This window comes from Manis pentadactyla, chromosome 5 (genome assembly GCF_030020395.1).
Source record: "Manis pentadactyla isolate mManPen7 chromosome 5, mManPen7.hap1, whole genome shotgun sequence".
In the NCBI taxonomy this organism is placed as follows: Eukaryota; Metazoa; Chordata; class Mammalia; order Pholidota; family Manidae; genus Manis; species Manis pentadactyla.
In genome coordinates, this window is record NC_080023.1 from 88555558 (window position 1) to 88571631 (window position 16074).

The window sequence follows — 16074 nt, forward strand, 5'->3', positions numbered from 1 at the left end:
GTACAGGTAATTCAAAGAGGAGGGAACGTGAATGACTTATAAATACATGAAAAGATAGCCAGTCTGAGCAGAGAAATATGAATTAAAGTCATAATGAGAGACACTACTTTAGAAACTTAAAAATCTGATAATGCCAAATACTGGTAAAGATATAAGTAAGGCACCTGGAACCCTATATACTGCTGTTAGGAGAATATATTGTTACAACTTCTTTTGTAAACAATTTGGGAATGCCTAGTAAAGTAAAATAGGCATATAACTCACAATTTACAATTTGACTTATAGGCATATACCTAGGGCTATAGTACATACCTATATATACTCCATATATAAAACATTTTTTGCATGGACCCAACAAAAGCATTTTAAAAAGTTACAATCTATCAACAGAAATATAATTAATGTTAAAATCATAGAAATGATGGCTAGAAAGCTATGAAAATTAATAAATCAGAATACATAGATTATTGATCTAGCCTAAAACAAATCTTACTCATTCTTGTGCAGGTGTTTGAGATTATTACCTTACAATCTATAAATATTAACCAATATATTTGTAATCACTATGCTCTGGTCCTTAGAGCTCTTTAAAATAAATCACAGACTTGTACAGAACTATACATACAGGGGCTTCTTAAAAACTACTTCTGGATTAATCAGGGTTCCTATTGCCAAGTAAAAGAAAGTAAGATCTACTCAGTCATCAGCTGTACTTTACCAGCTTCAATTTGGAGCAAAAGCCTCTACCAGTTGTTTCACTATTAGCAGCTTTTATCAGCAGCAAAGTGTCATCATCACTGAGATAAAATTACTGAGAACTCACTATGAGGTTAAAAACTTGGCTTTGATCATCTCATACAATATTCACAAAAACTTTGTGGGGTAGGTAGTATAATGATACAGATGAACAAATAGGCCTGGAGGGATTTAGTCACTAGTCTCAGGTTATAAAACCAAGAAGGGAACTAAATGATACTTGGGGGTCAATGAACCAAATTTATAATGAAGTTCAAAGTAATAAACAGTACAATATTCCAGTAAGACTAATGAACTCTTGAATTTAGTGATTTTAGTCCTTTAACATTATCTAGACCTAAATATTCATTCAGAAGGATATAACACTTGAATAACCCATTAAATGTGGGAAATATAAGCAACTGGGGTAAGATAAAAATGAATTTTTCCCAGGCCAAATTCAAACTTTGAGAAAGATATTATTGCTAGTGACATTATTAAGGTTAAACACTCTAGACAGATGAAGGTCTGAAATAATGACATCCAATGATGAATTATTAGCTCAGCGGAGAGACTGCTCTTTAAGCAGTATTCTGTGCTTAAATGTCCTTCTGAGCATGGGTGGCTTGGTAACTACTCTGAACAAATTTCCTGCTGTTTCAAGACAAATTATAAGAGAACAGCAAAATCTAATACCCACGCATGCCTGTGAAACCACTGCAACACACACAAGGCATTTGTTAATTTATTCATTCCACAAATATTTACTGATCACCCACTCTGTGCCAGGCAATAAGTGGGGCAGTTGAAGACATCAGTGAACAAAGCAGACAGAATGCCTGCCTTCAGGGAGCCTGCATTCTAGCTGGAAGAAATTAACTACAAGCATAATAAATAATTAAATTATATAGCATGTTAGAAGTTGGTAGGTGTTACAGAAAAGGGAAAAAATTTATGAGGTACAGAAGACAGAATGGAAGCATAGGAGGCAGGGTTACAATTGTAAAGGGTGTTCAAGGCAGACATCACAGAGAAGGTGGTAACTTTTGAGCAAACATTTAAGGAGGAGAGCCCTGGAAAAGAGTGTTCCACACTGGACAACACAGTGGGCATGAAGGCCTGAGGCAGGAGGCGTGAGGTATCAGAGGACTCATGAGAAGGCCAGTGTGGGAGGCAGGGAGCAAAGGAAGATGAGGAGAAGTAGGAGAGGAGATCAAAACCATAAACGGGAGCAGGGGCTTGCTTTCCTTTTAACTGGCTCATTCTGTCTTTACATCAATGATGAAGTTAAAGGTATTAGGTACAATTATCCTTTCCCATTAATTGGCCTACTTTCAACTTTTTATAAACATTAATCAATGTAGTTATTTTGTTTGGTAAATAACTTCTATGCAATCTATAGTGTATTCTTTTGCTAAAGACTAACACACACAGAACAAGATCACTTTGGGTTTAAAAAGAGTAAAGATCTCTGGTTAAAAATGGCAGAGAGAATAAAGGTCTCTTTCCTCTTCACTTCCGTTCTAACCACACTGGCCTCCTTTCTGTTATTCAAACACGAGGCTGCTTCCTTCCACCTCGGGACCTTCATGCTTGCTGTTTCTCATTGGATGCCCCAGACGTCCACACCACTCATCCCCTCACTGCCTCTAGGTCTTCATGCAGACAGCGCTTGTCACCGAGGCCTTGGCCCAGGCCAGCTCACAACAGCCTCAACACACCCGGCCCCCCTCCCCGCTTTTTGTTTTTTCTAACACGCTTAGCACTATCTGACCTACAATATACATTTCATTACTTTTTTTTTGTCTTTCTGCCCAGAGTAGTAGAACTAGAAGCATTTTTGTCACTTTTATCACTGCTTTACCTCCAGTAGTCTTACAACATTGCCTGGCAAACATCAGGCACTTAAAATACATATGGAATGAATGAACAGCTCTGTGAAGGCTTGGTGCAGAAACGACAAGGGAAATTTTTAGATACCACAGAGGTTGTGGTAGATTGGAAGTGAAGCAGGATGGATGTGGCAAAATGAGGCTGGAGAAGCAAGCAGGAGCTGGGTTATGCACGGTTGGGAAGCCTTGTTAAGAATTTTGTATTTTACCCTTTTGACAATAGGAAACCATTAAAAGCCTCTCATATGAACAAAACATTAGCAGATTTATGGGTTTAAAATGTTATTCTGGATGCTGGGCGGAGCATGAAATCTCAGCAAGCACAGTGAATGCAGCGTGCACTGAGACTACAGCAGTCTAATTCTGCTGTAATTAAAGAAGAACTACTGTACCTCCCAAACTAATAGCAGATAGAAGCATCTTGAAAATTCAAATACATCCAATAGGACTTCAAATAGATAAACTAAGAAGCTTAGATTTAGTAGATGAATTAGGAGCACCAATTATGTTCCAGTGTAACCACTGGTGTAGTTGCCTATTCTCTCCATGAGTTCCTTTAGAAAAAAGACAGTATAATAATAAAAGAACCAGCAGTATAATGTGATCACTACCCAGTGGGAACTATTTTAAGAAGAATGTACAGTAAGTAATTCATTTGATCTCAATGTAACCACAGGCAGTAGGCGATTTAACCTTTCTACTTTACAGATGAAGAAAGCAAGGCACAGACAGATCCACTCGCCTGAAGCTGACTAGTCATGTCCACCTGGCTCCAAAGCCCATGTTCTTAGTCACTTATTACGCTGTCTTGATCTTATATTTATTTATGTCTCAATTTTCTTTATATACAACACCTCACTGCTCAGCACATAAATCCTTAAAAAAATGTTTAATGAAATAAACACATGTACTTCGGTTTATCCCCTGCCTACTGGATAGGTCTCTGTTTTGCTCTTTCTCTAATTCAGTGGTTTCTCTGGCCTCCCCCTCATCCATACATCTTCTCCTACAGAGAGTATTGCCTAAACTTAAAATTTGTTTTACCCTTTCACTGCTAAGTCAAATAAAATGTCAACTTAGGCACCTGAGGAGTCAGAAAACCTGTCTTTGTGGTTTCAACAGACATTCTCATCCTCAGCACGTGACTTTAAGAAGTGCCTGTTTTAACCAAGAATGTAGCCATGTGGGTGGTCTAACTGCTTGAAAAGCAGCCTGTCAAAAATAATTTTCTTTACTCTTTGCCTGTGAATGTTAATTCCAAATGGGCAGCTATTTTTTTTCCTTGGATGAAGACCCCTCTTTCTCAGATATTTCCCCAAAATACCTTAGAATTTCAAGCAAAATATTAAAATAAATAAAATAAAAATATAAAAATTAAATATCCAGACAGGTCATGTAATAGTTTTTTTAAAGCATAAAGGCAGATGCTTCTCTGTGTCTCCTAAACCTACTTTTAATTCTGCATATTCTGTGCTTTACATACTAAATGATCTGGAAGGAATTACCACTAGCCAGGAGTGAAAAAAACGTGAGGAAAACAAAAAGGGAAAAATGAAGAAAGGCAGAGAAGCAAATACTAAGTGTTCATCTCTAGCAGGAATGTTGCCTTACCATTACTTAGCCTTTGTTTTCCTTGTTTTCACAGTTTTCCACTTAAAAATTATAAATTCATAATAGTGAATAACTAAGTTGCCTAACTCACTTCCTAGTAAGATCTGAAAAAAGCTAGTAATTTAAGATTCATCTGTTACAAGTTGAAAAAATAAAATTCACACTATCGTGTATGAGGTACATAAAAGTATAACTTGTCCTATTCAAAGAAATGGCTGCAGATAAAGCAAATAAAACATTTTTCACTGACTCTTAATAGCCAAGCCCAGAAAAAGAAATGTGTTCAAAATGCCAAATGTCAGTTTTCTATATGCCTAACTCTAAGAACTTGAGTATAGGCATATATATAGCTTGAAAAAATTTATTGATACAATAAAACTCCACATTAAAAACTTCTAAATTTACAAATCTCTCAAACTGACATGTCCTCAGAACCAATTTAAATTCAAGTAGTTCACAGGATTTACAAGGCAATTTTTTCAGAAGACAGAGAAGTTTTAACATTATAACAAAAGTGTTACCTGAGGGAGAGCACCATAATTCCATATATAACCCTTGTGAGGAAAGATATTCGCCACATAGCGCAGCCTGCCATCCTTTATATCTTGCTTAATGGGATTCAATGGCTCCTCTGTGGCAATCTAAGGAGAGCACAGCGAAGAGTGGGGAGGGGCAGGAGAAGTGTTTAATCCTCTAACAAGCAGCATTTTGAAAATCTGCTATTAACAGACTAAAAGTTCATATTCCAACGTATTATCAAAGATAAATTAAGCCAGCTCTTATTTTTAACTTAGAGTACTGTGTGAAAAAAAACCATCTGGAAAGAAAACATCACATTACACATGTTTAGGCAAGTTATTAATTATGCAATCATTATTTCTAACACAAATAATAAAATGATTGAAATGGCAAGAGGATAAAGATTAATCAATTTGATTTTTGTTACTAATTTCGGGCTTCTTACCCTCAATCTTTGATTAATAAGCTTAAAGATTTTCACCAAGTAATTGCATTTCAAAGTTACCTTTCTATCAAACATATCCAAGTTGCCATGTAAAAAGAAAGATCTATTCCATAAAGTAAACAAAAAATAAAGGAAGCCATGTTTTAATGAATAGACACTGCTTAAATCAGGCAGAACCTCCCAGGTTCTTGATCCTACAGCCTGAGGCAGTGAGAACCACAGTGATGAACCACAACCCCTGACAAGCCCAAAAGAAGAACTGAGTATCTTTACTTTTTTCCAATTAAAATGTTAACAAAAACAATACTACCAGGATGTGGTGATGTTAATGACAATTTTCCAAAAATAAATTCTTAAAAATATTCATCTACATACAATCCCTGATTTAAGTACTTGAGATAATAACTTGTCATCACACCCCAAGTTATAGGAAGATTTAAGTAACTAAACAAACTAAATGCCATACATTAAATATACTCAAAATTACAAGGGATCTTACTTAACTAAGGATGGAACCATAAAATTTTGAAAAGCAAAAGGGAAGCTGATAGGCTTATCATGAAAAAGATTTTAAAAAAAAAGCTAACCTCATGGGAACAGTAGATGCTTTCAGATAGTTGCTCATAAATCAAGAGTCGCCTGGGAAAATGCTTGCACTTCTGGTAGAGTAAAATCTAAAGGAGAATTAGGTCCTTAGAAACTAAAGTTGCTGTCAAATAAGTTATGTTTCAGTCGTGTATATGAACAACATACATTTCAAAATCTATTAATGTAAACCTTGAAAATATTTGTAATTTTCCAAGTCAGGGAAAATTAAATAAATATGTGTGTAACAAACTAGAGAGGAAAAATGAAAAATACTCTTTAAAGAGTAAATTCACCTTTGAATAATATTTTGCTTTTTGAAATTGGAATATCAAAGTGAATTCACAAGAATGTTTTCAATATACAGAAGTCTGCCAAACATCCCAAATTCAAAATATTACAGCAAACAACTTAAAACAAATGTTTATGTCATTATTCATTATCATTTCCATTGATAGTAACGGCCTATTTCCATACCTCCATTTTAGCATTTGTCCACCGTGGTACTTCTACAACCATATTAAACAAATTCTGCAATTAAAAAGAAAAAGAGAAATATTTTTATTTTACCTATGATTTATTTTTTCACTTATCTCCTGCAGGAGAATGCTTTTGTTTTTTCCCCCACAAAAAAAATGTTTGGAGTCTGTATCAAATATCTGCCTATGCCTTAAATTTCTTCTAAAAAATTAGAGAAGTTTTTCTTCTAAAACAAAGCAGAATTTGAGACATCCTGTCACTTGATCACTACTGCAGTGTTAGAAGTTGCTACATTTCTGGAAATACCTTTACAGTATAGTGACAGAACTAGAATGAAGTCAAGAAACTTATTTCAATCTTTACTTTCCAACTGAAATAGGAGTGAGAGATGGATCCATCGTGTAAGCTAAATGTCTTACTTTCTCAATCTGTAAAGTAAGTGATAATCTCTGTCCTACTTATACAAGGCTGTTAGGAAGATTAGTTACATAACTTAAATGAAAATACACAGAAAATGATTAATCAAATTATTTTTATAATTGCAAAACAGTATATAAATCCAAGTTATGATCATAATGTTAAATTAAGGAGATTGGTACAGGTAATCGTGAAGTTTACAGAGTTAGACTGATGCCTTTCTAAACTTAGCTTGCTTATCTAGTGATCCCTAGTTCCCTAAAGTTACAAAAAGGACTATTGCTTCTTTTTATCATTCTTAAACTTTTCAGAGTGCTTGAGTAAAGGAGACTCTAGGTCAGTGGTGAGGACAAATAATGCCTATGGTAATTAGGAATGAGAGTAAATAATTTCCTATAGTTTTGGACTTACAGAGAGAAAGTCTTAAGGCTTGAGTTGACTTGCATGCCAGTTTGGTATCAGTAACTAGCAACTTACCATGGCAGAGCAATGGTTTACAACAGTGCCACTCCAAGTGTAGGCATGGGCCAGGGCTAATGTGCACACTGATTGTTACTGGTACATTTAGAAATATTTATAAGCAATTTGATGGAGTAATTTTTATGTATGTTGAATATAATAATAAAAATTTGGAACCTGAATTACACTTTTCTAATAATTCATTTTGATTGTATTTTTTTTTAAGTATCAGTTCACAACAAATTAGAAATAAACTGAAAAACTAGTTCTTTACCACAGATGACTTAAGAAGCATGAGAAGCATTGATTAAATATACTTTTTCTCACTTGTGTCACACATCAAAATCATCTGGTGAGCTTTAACCAATTAAAAAAAAAAGTTCTTAGACCACCACCCTGCCACATACTTGAATTTAACTCTTTTCAGGTAGAGCTGGAGTGCCACTTATTTTTAGATTCTACAAGCAATTTTAATATGCAGCCAGAGTGAAGAACCTCTGGCTTAAAGCACTGCTAAACACTATATGGAGCTTTCTCAGTGAAACATGAATACTCTTAATTCAAAGAATGCCATTTACACAACTGCATATAAATTAAGCCACAAAGGTAATGATGGGTTTTTAAGTTTTTCTAGACAAAACTAAAGTTACACCAATGACAAAACAGCATACCTACAATGAGATAAAGAACAAAGCCAAGGATGAATTCTCAACAATTGCTCCTTAGAAGTATGCCTCATACCTATCTTACAACCTTATATAGTCCTGCTGTTATGTTTCACTTTCTATGCTCTTTCATGAGGTACCCCAGCACCTGTTTAAATATGCCTGGAGTAGCTATTAAGAAGAAAAACCTAAGTAAATGGCAGATGTTCACATAATTTATTCATTCCTGAAAGTCTGGCTCTAGGAGAACGAATGCATATAGATGAGCACTCAGAGGTGAGAGAGGAGGCCTAACTAGTGACACCTGTTTTGCACAGTGACACCTACCAAACCACTCAAAGGCTTGAATTAGGCCAAAAAGAACAATGGATGAGGTTTGAATTTTAAGTCTGCAAACCACACTGTCCTACATCATTTGCTCCTGATCACTAAGGACATAATTTCTAGCCTGCTTTTCTTCTCTCCAGCTAAAATGCTTATGACCTTTAATTTTTTAAAGCCAATATTAGTCTGGTTATCCTAAGATTAGTGTTAACTAAAAACCAGTAATGGTCTGCTGAAATTTATTAGAAAATCAGAAAGATACTAGGGTGCACATTTCAATTCAGAAGGTTAGATATGGGTCAGGAACATTTACCTCCTCTTCTCTTTACATTTTTCCCTTCCATTTCTAAAGCAGAAATGGAAGAGAAAAACTAATAAGATTTTGGAAAAACATTCAGTAAATTTTATAAACTTTGGGAAAAAGGGAAGAAAAAACTCTTCCTCTTCCTAAATCTTAAAACATCAAATAAATTTGTATTTGACACTAAAAGGAAAGGCAACAAAGGCAAAAATAAACAAATGGGACCACATCAGACTGAAAAGCTTTTGCACAGCAAGGAAACCTCTTTTTCACTATGTTGAAACCATCAACATAATAAAAAGACACTGAATGGGAGAAAATATTTGCAAATCACATAACCTTAAGGGGTTACTATCCAAAATACATAAAGAACTCACACAACTCAACAGCAAAAACACAAACAATCCAATTAAAAAATGGGCAGAGGAACTGAATAGTTTTCTGAAGAAAACTTACAGATGGCCAATAGCACATGAAAAGATGCTCCACATCACTAATTATCAGGGAAATGCAAACAAAACCACAATGAGATTATTACTTCATGCCTGTTAGAATAGTTATCACCAAAAGGACAAGAAATAACAAGCACTGGCAAGGATGTGGAGAGAGGGAATTCTTACACGCTGTTGGAGAGAACGTAAATTGGTGTAGCTGCTGTGGAAAGCAGTATGGAGGTTCCTCAAAAAACTAGAAATATAACCACAATATAATCAAGCAATACCACTTACAGGTATACATGCAAAGGAAATGAAAATAGGATATTGAAGAGTTATCTGCATTCCCATGCTCACTGCAACATTATTCACAACAGACAACATATGGAAACAACGTAAGTGCCATTGAGGGATGAATGGATAAAGAAGATGTGGTATATTTATATAATGGAATAATATTCAACCATGAGAAAGGAGGGAATCCTGCCATTTGCCACAACATGAATGGGCCTTTAGGGCATTATGCTCACTGGAATAAGCCAGAGAAAGACAAATACTGTATGTTATCACTATGTGGAATCTTAAAAAGAAACAAAAAACAAAAAACCAAACTTACAACAAAAAGTAGAAAAGCGGTTGCCAGGGCCTGAGACTGGGAGAAATGGGAGAGAACTAAAAAAAAAAAAAAAAAAAATCAAATATAGTAGACCATTGAACAATCTGGGGATTAGGGTACCAATGCCTACATAGTTGAAAATCTGTATATAACTTGACTCCCTAAAATCTTTACTAATAGCCTACCATTGATTAAAGCCTTACAAATAACATAAACAGTCGATTAACACATATTTTCTATGTTATATGGATTATATATACATAATTTATAATTATAAATTATAATACACATAATACATTATAATAAACTAATCTAGAAAAAAGAAAATTCTTTTCAAATTACCATAAATCTACAAAAATTTTTCCAATATGTTTATTGAAAAAAGATCTGTGTGTAAGTGGACTTGCATAGTTCAAACCCATGTTGTTAAAAGGTCAACTGTAAACATAAAATATGTAAACTATGTTCTAATAATTAAATTTTAAGTTGGCTATATGGACTCAGAATACATTTTTCCAACTGAAACAATTGTCTCCAGTTTAATAAACAAAGTCTTTAAGAATCTAAAGCCTTGAGCCACTGGAAGTCTACTGACCCCACATCTAGGGCAGGTGTAAACTCCAGTGTGTACAAGATGTCCCGGAACACTTGTTAGAAACATGTAGACTGACCAGTGTCCATCAAGCAGAGATTCTAATTCAGCAGATATGCAACAGGGCCAGGAATCTGAAACTTTTTTAATGTTCTAAGTGGTTCCAATGTAGGGGGCTTAAGGATTTTGATAAACACCAGTTCAGATAAATACAAGATAGATGGTAGGCAAAGGTGGCATAATTGGACAGCCCCCACATCTATGTTTGGAAATGGATTCAAAGGCTGTGGTCATAAGTTTCAGGTGGAGTAGAGAATAGATGGAAATAAGGTTGGGAAGGGGAAAGAGGGCTGAGGAAGGTGGCAGAAGAAGCTGCCTAGCATCAGCAAGATAAAAAGGCATCAACAGTAAGAGATGGGATGACAGACATCAATCACCTGTTCTGGTCCTAAGCCAAGAACTAATCAAAGTTTGACAGTTACATATTTGAAAGATATTTTTAGAAACATGCTTTAGCACATAGTTAAAAATAGTATAATTATTTTTTCCTCTCCTTTACCCCCAAGAGTTGTTCCTAGATTCTAAAACAAACTCTCAAATTGATTTTCCCTTATAATAAAAAGATGATAAACTGACCAGTTTTCTTAATGTACCTTTACTTCAGACCATCTACCATGATAAATAACTTGCTACTAAAATCTGAGTTCATTTCTTGATTCTCTCTGGTTTTTCAGTGATAACATGAAATGGTAAGGAGGTACCCAGAATAGTCAGATTCATAAACAGAGAGTAGAATAGCGGTGACCAGTGTGGATGGGGGAATGGAGTGTTATTGTTTAATGTGTACAGATTTTCTGTTTGGGAAGATGAAAAAGTTCTGGAGATAAACGGTGGTGATGGCTGCCCAAAATGTTGAAGTACTTAACACCACTGAACTATACACTTAAGAAAGCACACAATAAGCAAACTGATCAATTTTGTTATGTCTATCTTATCACAAGAAAGGAAAATGGTAATATCATCCCTAGCTGCCTTATAGAGATACTACTGGAAGAAGGAAAACATCAGAATGCACAGCAAAGTCTTGTGGTGGGGGGGAATCTTAAAAGGACTTTACAACAAGAAACTATCACCAAGGTCTTTACCAGACAATATAAGTGATTCACAAAAAAAAAAAAACCTTTAGATATACCTCATATTCATCATTTCGTGCTCTCTTTGTAGGAATGCCATTTTCCTATAAAAGAAAAGATGGTATTTACGATTGTATTATTTCGTGAAAGAACACAGCTGCACTGCAAAGCAGAGAAAACACACCTACTGCACAAACATTCCACTCCAGAGGCTGTCCACAAGCCTGACTCAACAGAGGACCTCCCAAAAGCCCAGTGCATTTTTCTCTCAGCATTTGTATCCCCAGTGTATGAGGATCAAAGTGTTTCATAAAGTGAATTATCAGAAAAGCTAAATCTCTTTCAAGCGTATTTTCCCAGTTTTTATAAAATAAGCAAAGGCTCTGTTCAGTCTTTGCAGAAAGATTGGCAGTTTCCAGTGATTACACTTAAAACAGTCCTTTCATTATTTAAATGAAACTCCAAGGAGCGTGACTAATAAGCCATGAAAGTCCTTGGCGGCACCTCCTGCCTGAGAATTCCACCAAGGTGTGATTACCAGACCTCCATCAAGCACTTTTAAATTAAAACAGAGTATGTGATGGGTTGGAAAGAAAAATTACACCACTCACGTATGCTCACACATTATACGTAACTTTTATACACCAAAATGACTACTAATGAAGGAAACAAAACAAACCCCAAAATGTTTATTCCAAGTCGGCCCTGAAACATTATTTCTGTTCCTAAAATACCACATCCCAAAACAAGGTTCAACAGTTGTGATCAGTATGGCCCAGGACAAGGACTGTTTACTAATCACTGTGTGTACCAAGCCCAGAATCCACTGGGATATCCTGTTCATATCTGCCCTGCCCTATCAATTTTGTCTGACCTCCAAGTCCATCCTCTACAGGCAGAATCTTATGCCCACAGCAGCTCTGCCATGGTATACCCCACAGGGAGCAGCACCTGTCAGCCACTCCTCTTTTCCTCCCACTGCTCCAGTTTCACACCACTTAACATTATCTGATTGCCTTTTTTCTGGTTATCTGTCTCCTGCAACTGAGTGGGCACTGTATCTATCTTATTCACCACTGTAACCCTAATGCCTGGATACTGTCTGGCTCATAATAAGCATGTAACGATTATTTACTGAATGAAAAAATTAATGAGCAGATGAATAAATGAATGCATTCGCTTTTGGCCAAAAGCAAGAAGAGGTGTTAGATACTTAGTCTGGATAGTCTCTGGTCAAAATAAAAACAAAACACATAGATACACACCACACACTCACAGAGACACACAGTAACATGCAGTTCTTTCTTTTTGCCCTCTCTTCAGATTCTTTCTCTCCAGATTATATGACCCCATGTCCTGTAACTGAACACATCTTAGAAGTAATAAGCTAGAAGGATTACACAAGAGCAGTTCTGAGTACAAGCTTTGGAGTTAGAGCACCTTAGTTTAAATCCCACCTCCACAACAAATTGGATTTGTGACCATGGGCAAGGTACTTGCCGTCATTAGCAAAATAAGAGTAGTAACAGTAGCTCTAGAGAGATTGGGATGATGCCAAGTCAAGCAGTGAGCAGAGGGCAAAGCTAATAAGCACTCAATAAATCTTTGTCATTATTCTCCCTATTGCCATTACTACTGACAGTTCAGTCCTCTGAAGGGCTGGCAGGCCGCACAAAGATCTGCTTCAGCACTCCAAGACTTGAGTCTGATGCCTGATATTCGGCCTCTGAGGTAACACCAAGAGAGTCAACCACTCACTCTTGCATCTGAAGCAGTTTGCTACTTCTCTGACCTATGCCCCTACGCTGACCTCCCCACAGTTCTGAAAAACCCAACCCCATCAACCAGCCCCATAAATCTTGACCTGGAATGTAGTCCTGGTTACTTACTTAACAGCTGTGCCCCCTTTGGTAATGAATAACTTGGTAATGAAATAAACCAATAAACCCCTTTGGTAATGAATAATCTGGTAATGAAATAAACCAATTAACTATTAGAATTTTAAGGAAAGAACTTGCAGCTTAGTGATGCAGAGCCCTCCGAGTGACCAAATGATTCTGAGCCCTCAGCTCTACCTTCAGCGGATCACCTTGTGCTACTTGACTCAATTTACATCCTTCTCACCCTCCTATCTGTCAAATACTTTTGGATCCTAAGAGAATAGCTATTCAAAGATTAGGATTTTTCCAATAATTTTCTAGCCTCTGTTTTGTAGAGTGGTTAGAGATGAGCTTTGTGCTCAGAAGTGCTAGTTCAAAAACCTGGTTCTGGCACTTCTCAGATGATCTTAGACAACTTAATAAAATGCCTTCAGCTTCACTGTCCTTAGAGATAATAACAGCAACTCATGAGCATTAAATAAAATGGCATACGGTGGCTAGCAAAGAGAAAATAATCCATAAATGTTAACTATTTTATTATTAATAAAAATAAGCCTCTTGTTAACTTCCTAAATTCTTAACTTTAAATAGCTATTTCCTACCAAATTCTAAGCTTCATGGACCCTTTCTTCCCAAGTCCTCCTGGAAAAATCCTATACTCAACAAATTCTAATTCATGAAGTAGGCTCACAATCCTGTTATAATAACTCTGCTCCCCTTCTTGACTTCCAACAATATTGTTTCCTTTAAAGATGCTTCCAAAAAGCATTTTGTAGTGATACCAGAAGTATGTATTTTTATCCCCCAAACAAGTTAAAACAATACCTCTGCAGAGTCCACCTTCAGAGGAATATCATGAAAAGGGGAAATGTAGTGACCAGCTACATTCTCTGCAAAAGGAAAACAAAACAAAAACAAAATTAATGCTATGCACTATCCTGTTCTTTAAAGCAATTATAGCCTTATCCACTTTTAAACTTTAAAAAAGTTTTTAGTTTTCCCAAAAATATCTTTAACTTCTAATTTAAAGGTTTCACTCAACTTTTAAAACTTGCTTCATTCTGAGGACCAGAGAAAAATACTCACCAAATAAAGCATATTGGATTGCTGAAATCATTTACTTATCCTTATGGCTTAAAACATCCAAAACAGAAAATATCTAAAATTAGACTAAAACCCCAAATATGAAAAATTTCACTTTTGAAGAGAGACTTATTAATAAGTGAATGCAGAAACCTAAAAATAGAATTCCCAATTCCTACCTATAATCCACATGAACAAAGGTCAAATTAAATTAAAATAATTAGATCCAATTTAAAAAAAAGCAAAATAAAAACAAACTTTAATAACTGAAACTATCTTATCTTCATTGCATACTGATTACATAAAATACTGCATAAAATATACTGATGTATATTTAAAATACTTTTGAAAGTATATATTATTTAAATAAAATACAGTAACCCAATATACAATATGTACTTTTGGAATGCATATGCTTCCAAAAGCTGGGCTTAATAGAGTCATAGAAATTTTTTATTTTGTAATTTCCAAAGTCAGGATATGTTTTATTTCTGGCCTGCTACCTCTTTGTCATAATTTTCAAATTTAGACATTAAAAATATTTTAACAAAATAAAACAAGGACTGGACTGGCTGACATTCAAATAGTGATGAGTATACTCAGCACCCAAATCTTTTGTTTCTAAACACCATTGTCCAGTAAAAAGAACTAGGGCTTCTTGAAGGGGGCTGATTCTAAGGTTGGGGCAAGGAATATAAAAATGAGCCTGGAGCATTCTGAGAACCAGAAAGCAACCAAGTGCTCAAAAAACAAAAGGTTAGAGGCACGTCAGAGGGAAACAGAGCCGACCTGAACGAGCTTCCAAAGGCCAAAGCTGGAACAAGGTGCACAACAAAATAAATAATGGAGTGTTGGACTATAACCCAAAGCACAAATTAAAGACACATGAATCCACACTATTACAAAAAAAAATCATTGTATAACTCAATAAGAAAGGAGACAAATCTTCCTTACAGAGAGATTCCAAACAGTGTATGTACATATTCCCCCTCCAAGAAGTAAAGCTTACCCTGTACCCACTGAGAGTGCACTAGACTAAGTGACTCGTTTCTGTAGAGCAGAATATGGAGAGGGAAGAACAGTGACATTGCAGTGGACAGTGTCCTTAACCATGCAACTCAGATTAACATTACCAGTGGAAAGTCATGTCTGTGCCATGTGCCTCCGGAAATGCTATAATGAGAAGGCCACTTTACTTCCGTCATATTCTTCCCATAAACTTACTGGGCTTTCAACAAATACTTGCTGAAAAAATATCTCTATAGCTGTTTCATTTTCCCTCCAAATTGTTAACATAATTTTTTATTTTCCCACCCTAGCAACAAGAAAACTGAAGGAACTGTACCCAAGGTAGCTTAAAGATGAGAGGGAGCACACAGTGGCAAAGTACATAAACCTCTTGCTCTGATCTATAACGCCCTTTCAGTCAATTAAAAAGGATGCCCCTTACATATACACAATGGAATATTATTCAGCCATAAGAAGAAAACAAATCCTACCATTTGCAACAACATGGATGGAGCTAGAGGGTATTAAGCTCAGTGAAATAAGCCAGGCGGAGAAAGACAAGTATCAAATGATTTCACTCATATATAGAGTATAAGAATAAAGAAAAACTGAAGGAACAAAACAGCAGCAGAATCACAGAACCCAAGAATGGACTAACAGTTACCAAAGGGAAAGGGACTGAGAAGGATGGGTGGGAAGGGAGGGATAAGGGGGGGTGGAAAAAGAAAGGGGGTATTATGATTAACATGTATAATTAACATGTGGGGGGGCATGGGGAGGGCTGTGCAATACAGGGAAGACAAGTAATGATTCTACGCTGATGGATAGTGACTGCAATGGGGTGGGGGGGGTACTTGGTGAAGGGGGGAGCCTAGTAAACACAATGTTCTTCATG

General features: G+C 35.9%; 1 protein-coding gene across 4 annotated transcripts in view; it reads right to left on the reverse strand.

Annotated features, from left to right (window-relative positions):
* PPA2 (inorganic pyrophosphatase 2) overlaps window positions 1-16074 on the reverse strand; it is a 96371-nt gene that overhangs the window by 67753 nt on the left and 12544 nt on the right. For 3 of the 4 annotated variants that reach the window (XR_005030156.2, XM_036911775.2, XM_036911774.2), the window contains exons 2-5: window positions 13914-13978; window positions 11268-11312; window positions 6265-6318; window positions 4760-4879 (exon numbers count right to left, since the gene is read on the reverse strand). Coding sequence is in view for 3 of the 4 variants with exons in the window: in XM_036911775.2 (XP_036767670.2) it covers window positions 4760-4879; window positions 6265-6318; window positions 11268-11312; window positions 13914-13978 (284 nt within the window). In the remaining variant the exon portion in view is untranslated. The remainder of the gene's footprint in view (window positions 1-4759; window positions 4880-6264; window positions 6319-11267; window positions 11313-13913; window positions 13979-16074) is intronic. The other variant, XM_036911776.2, reaches the window with a different exon arrangement.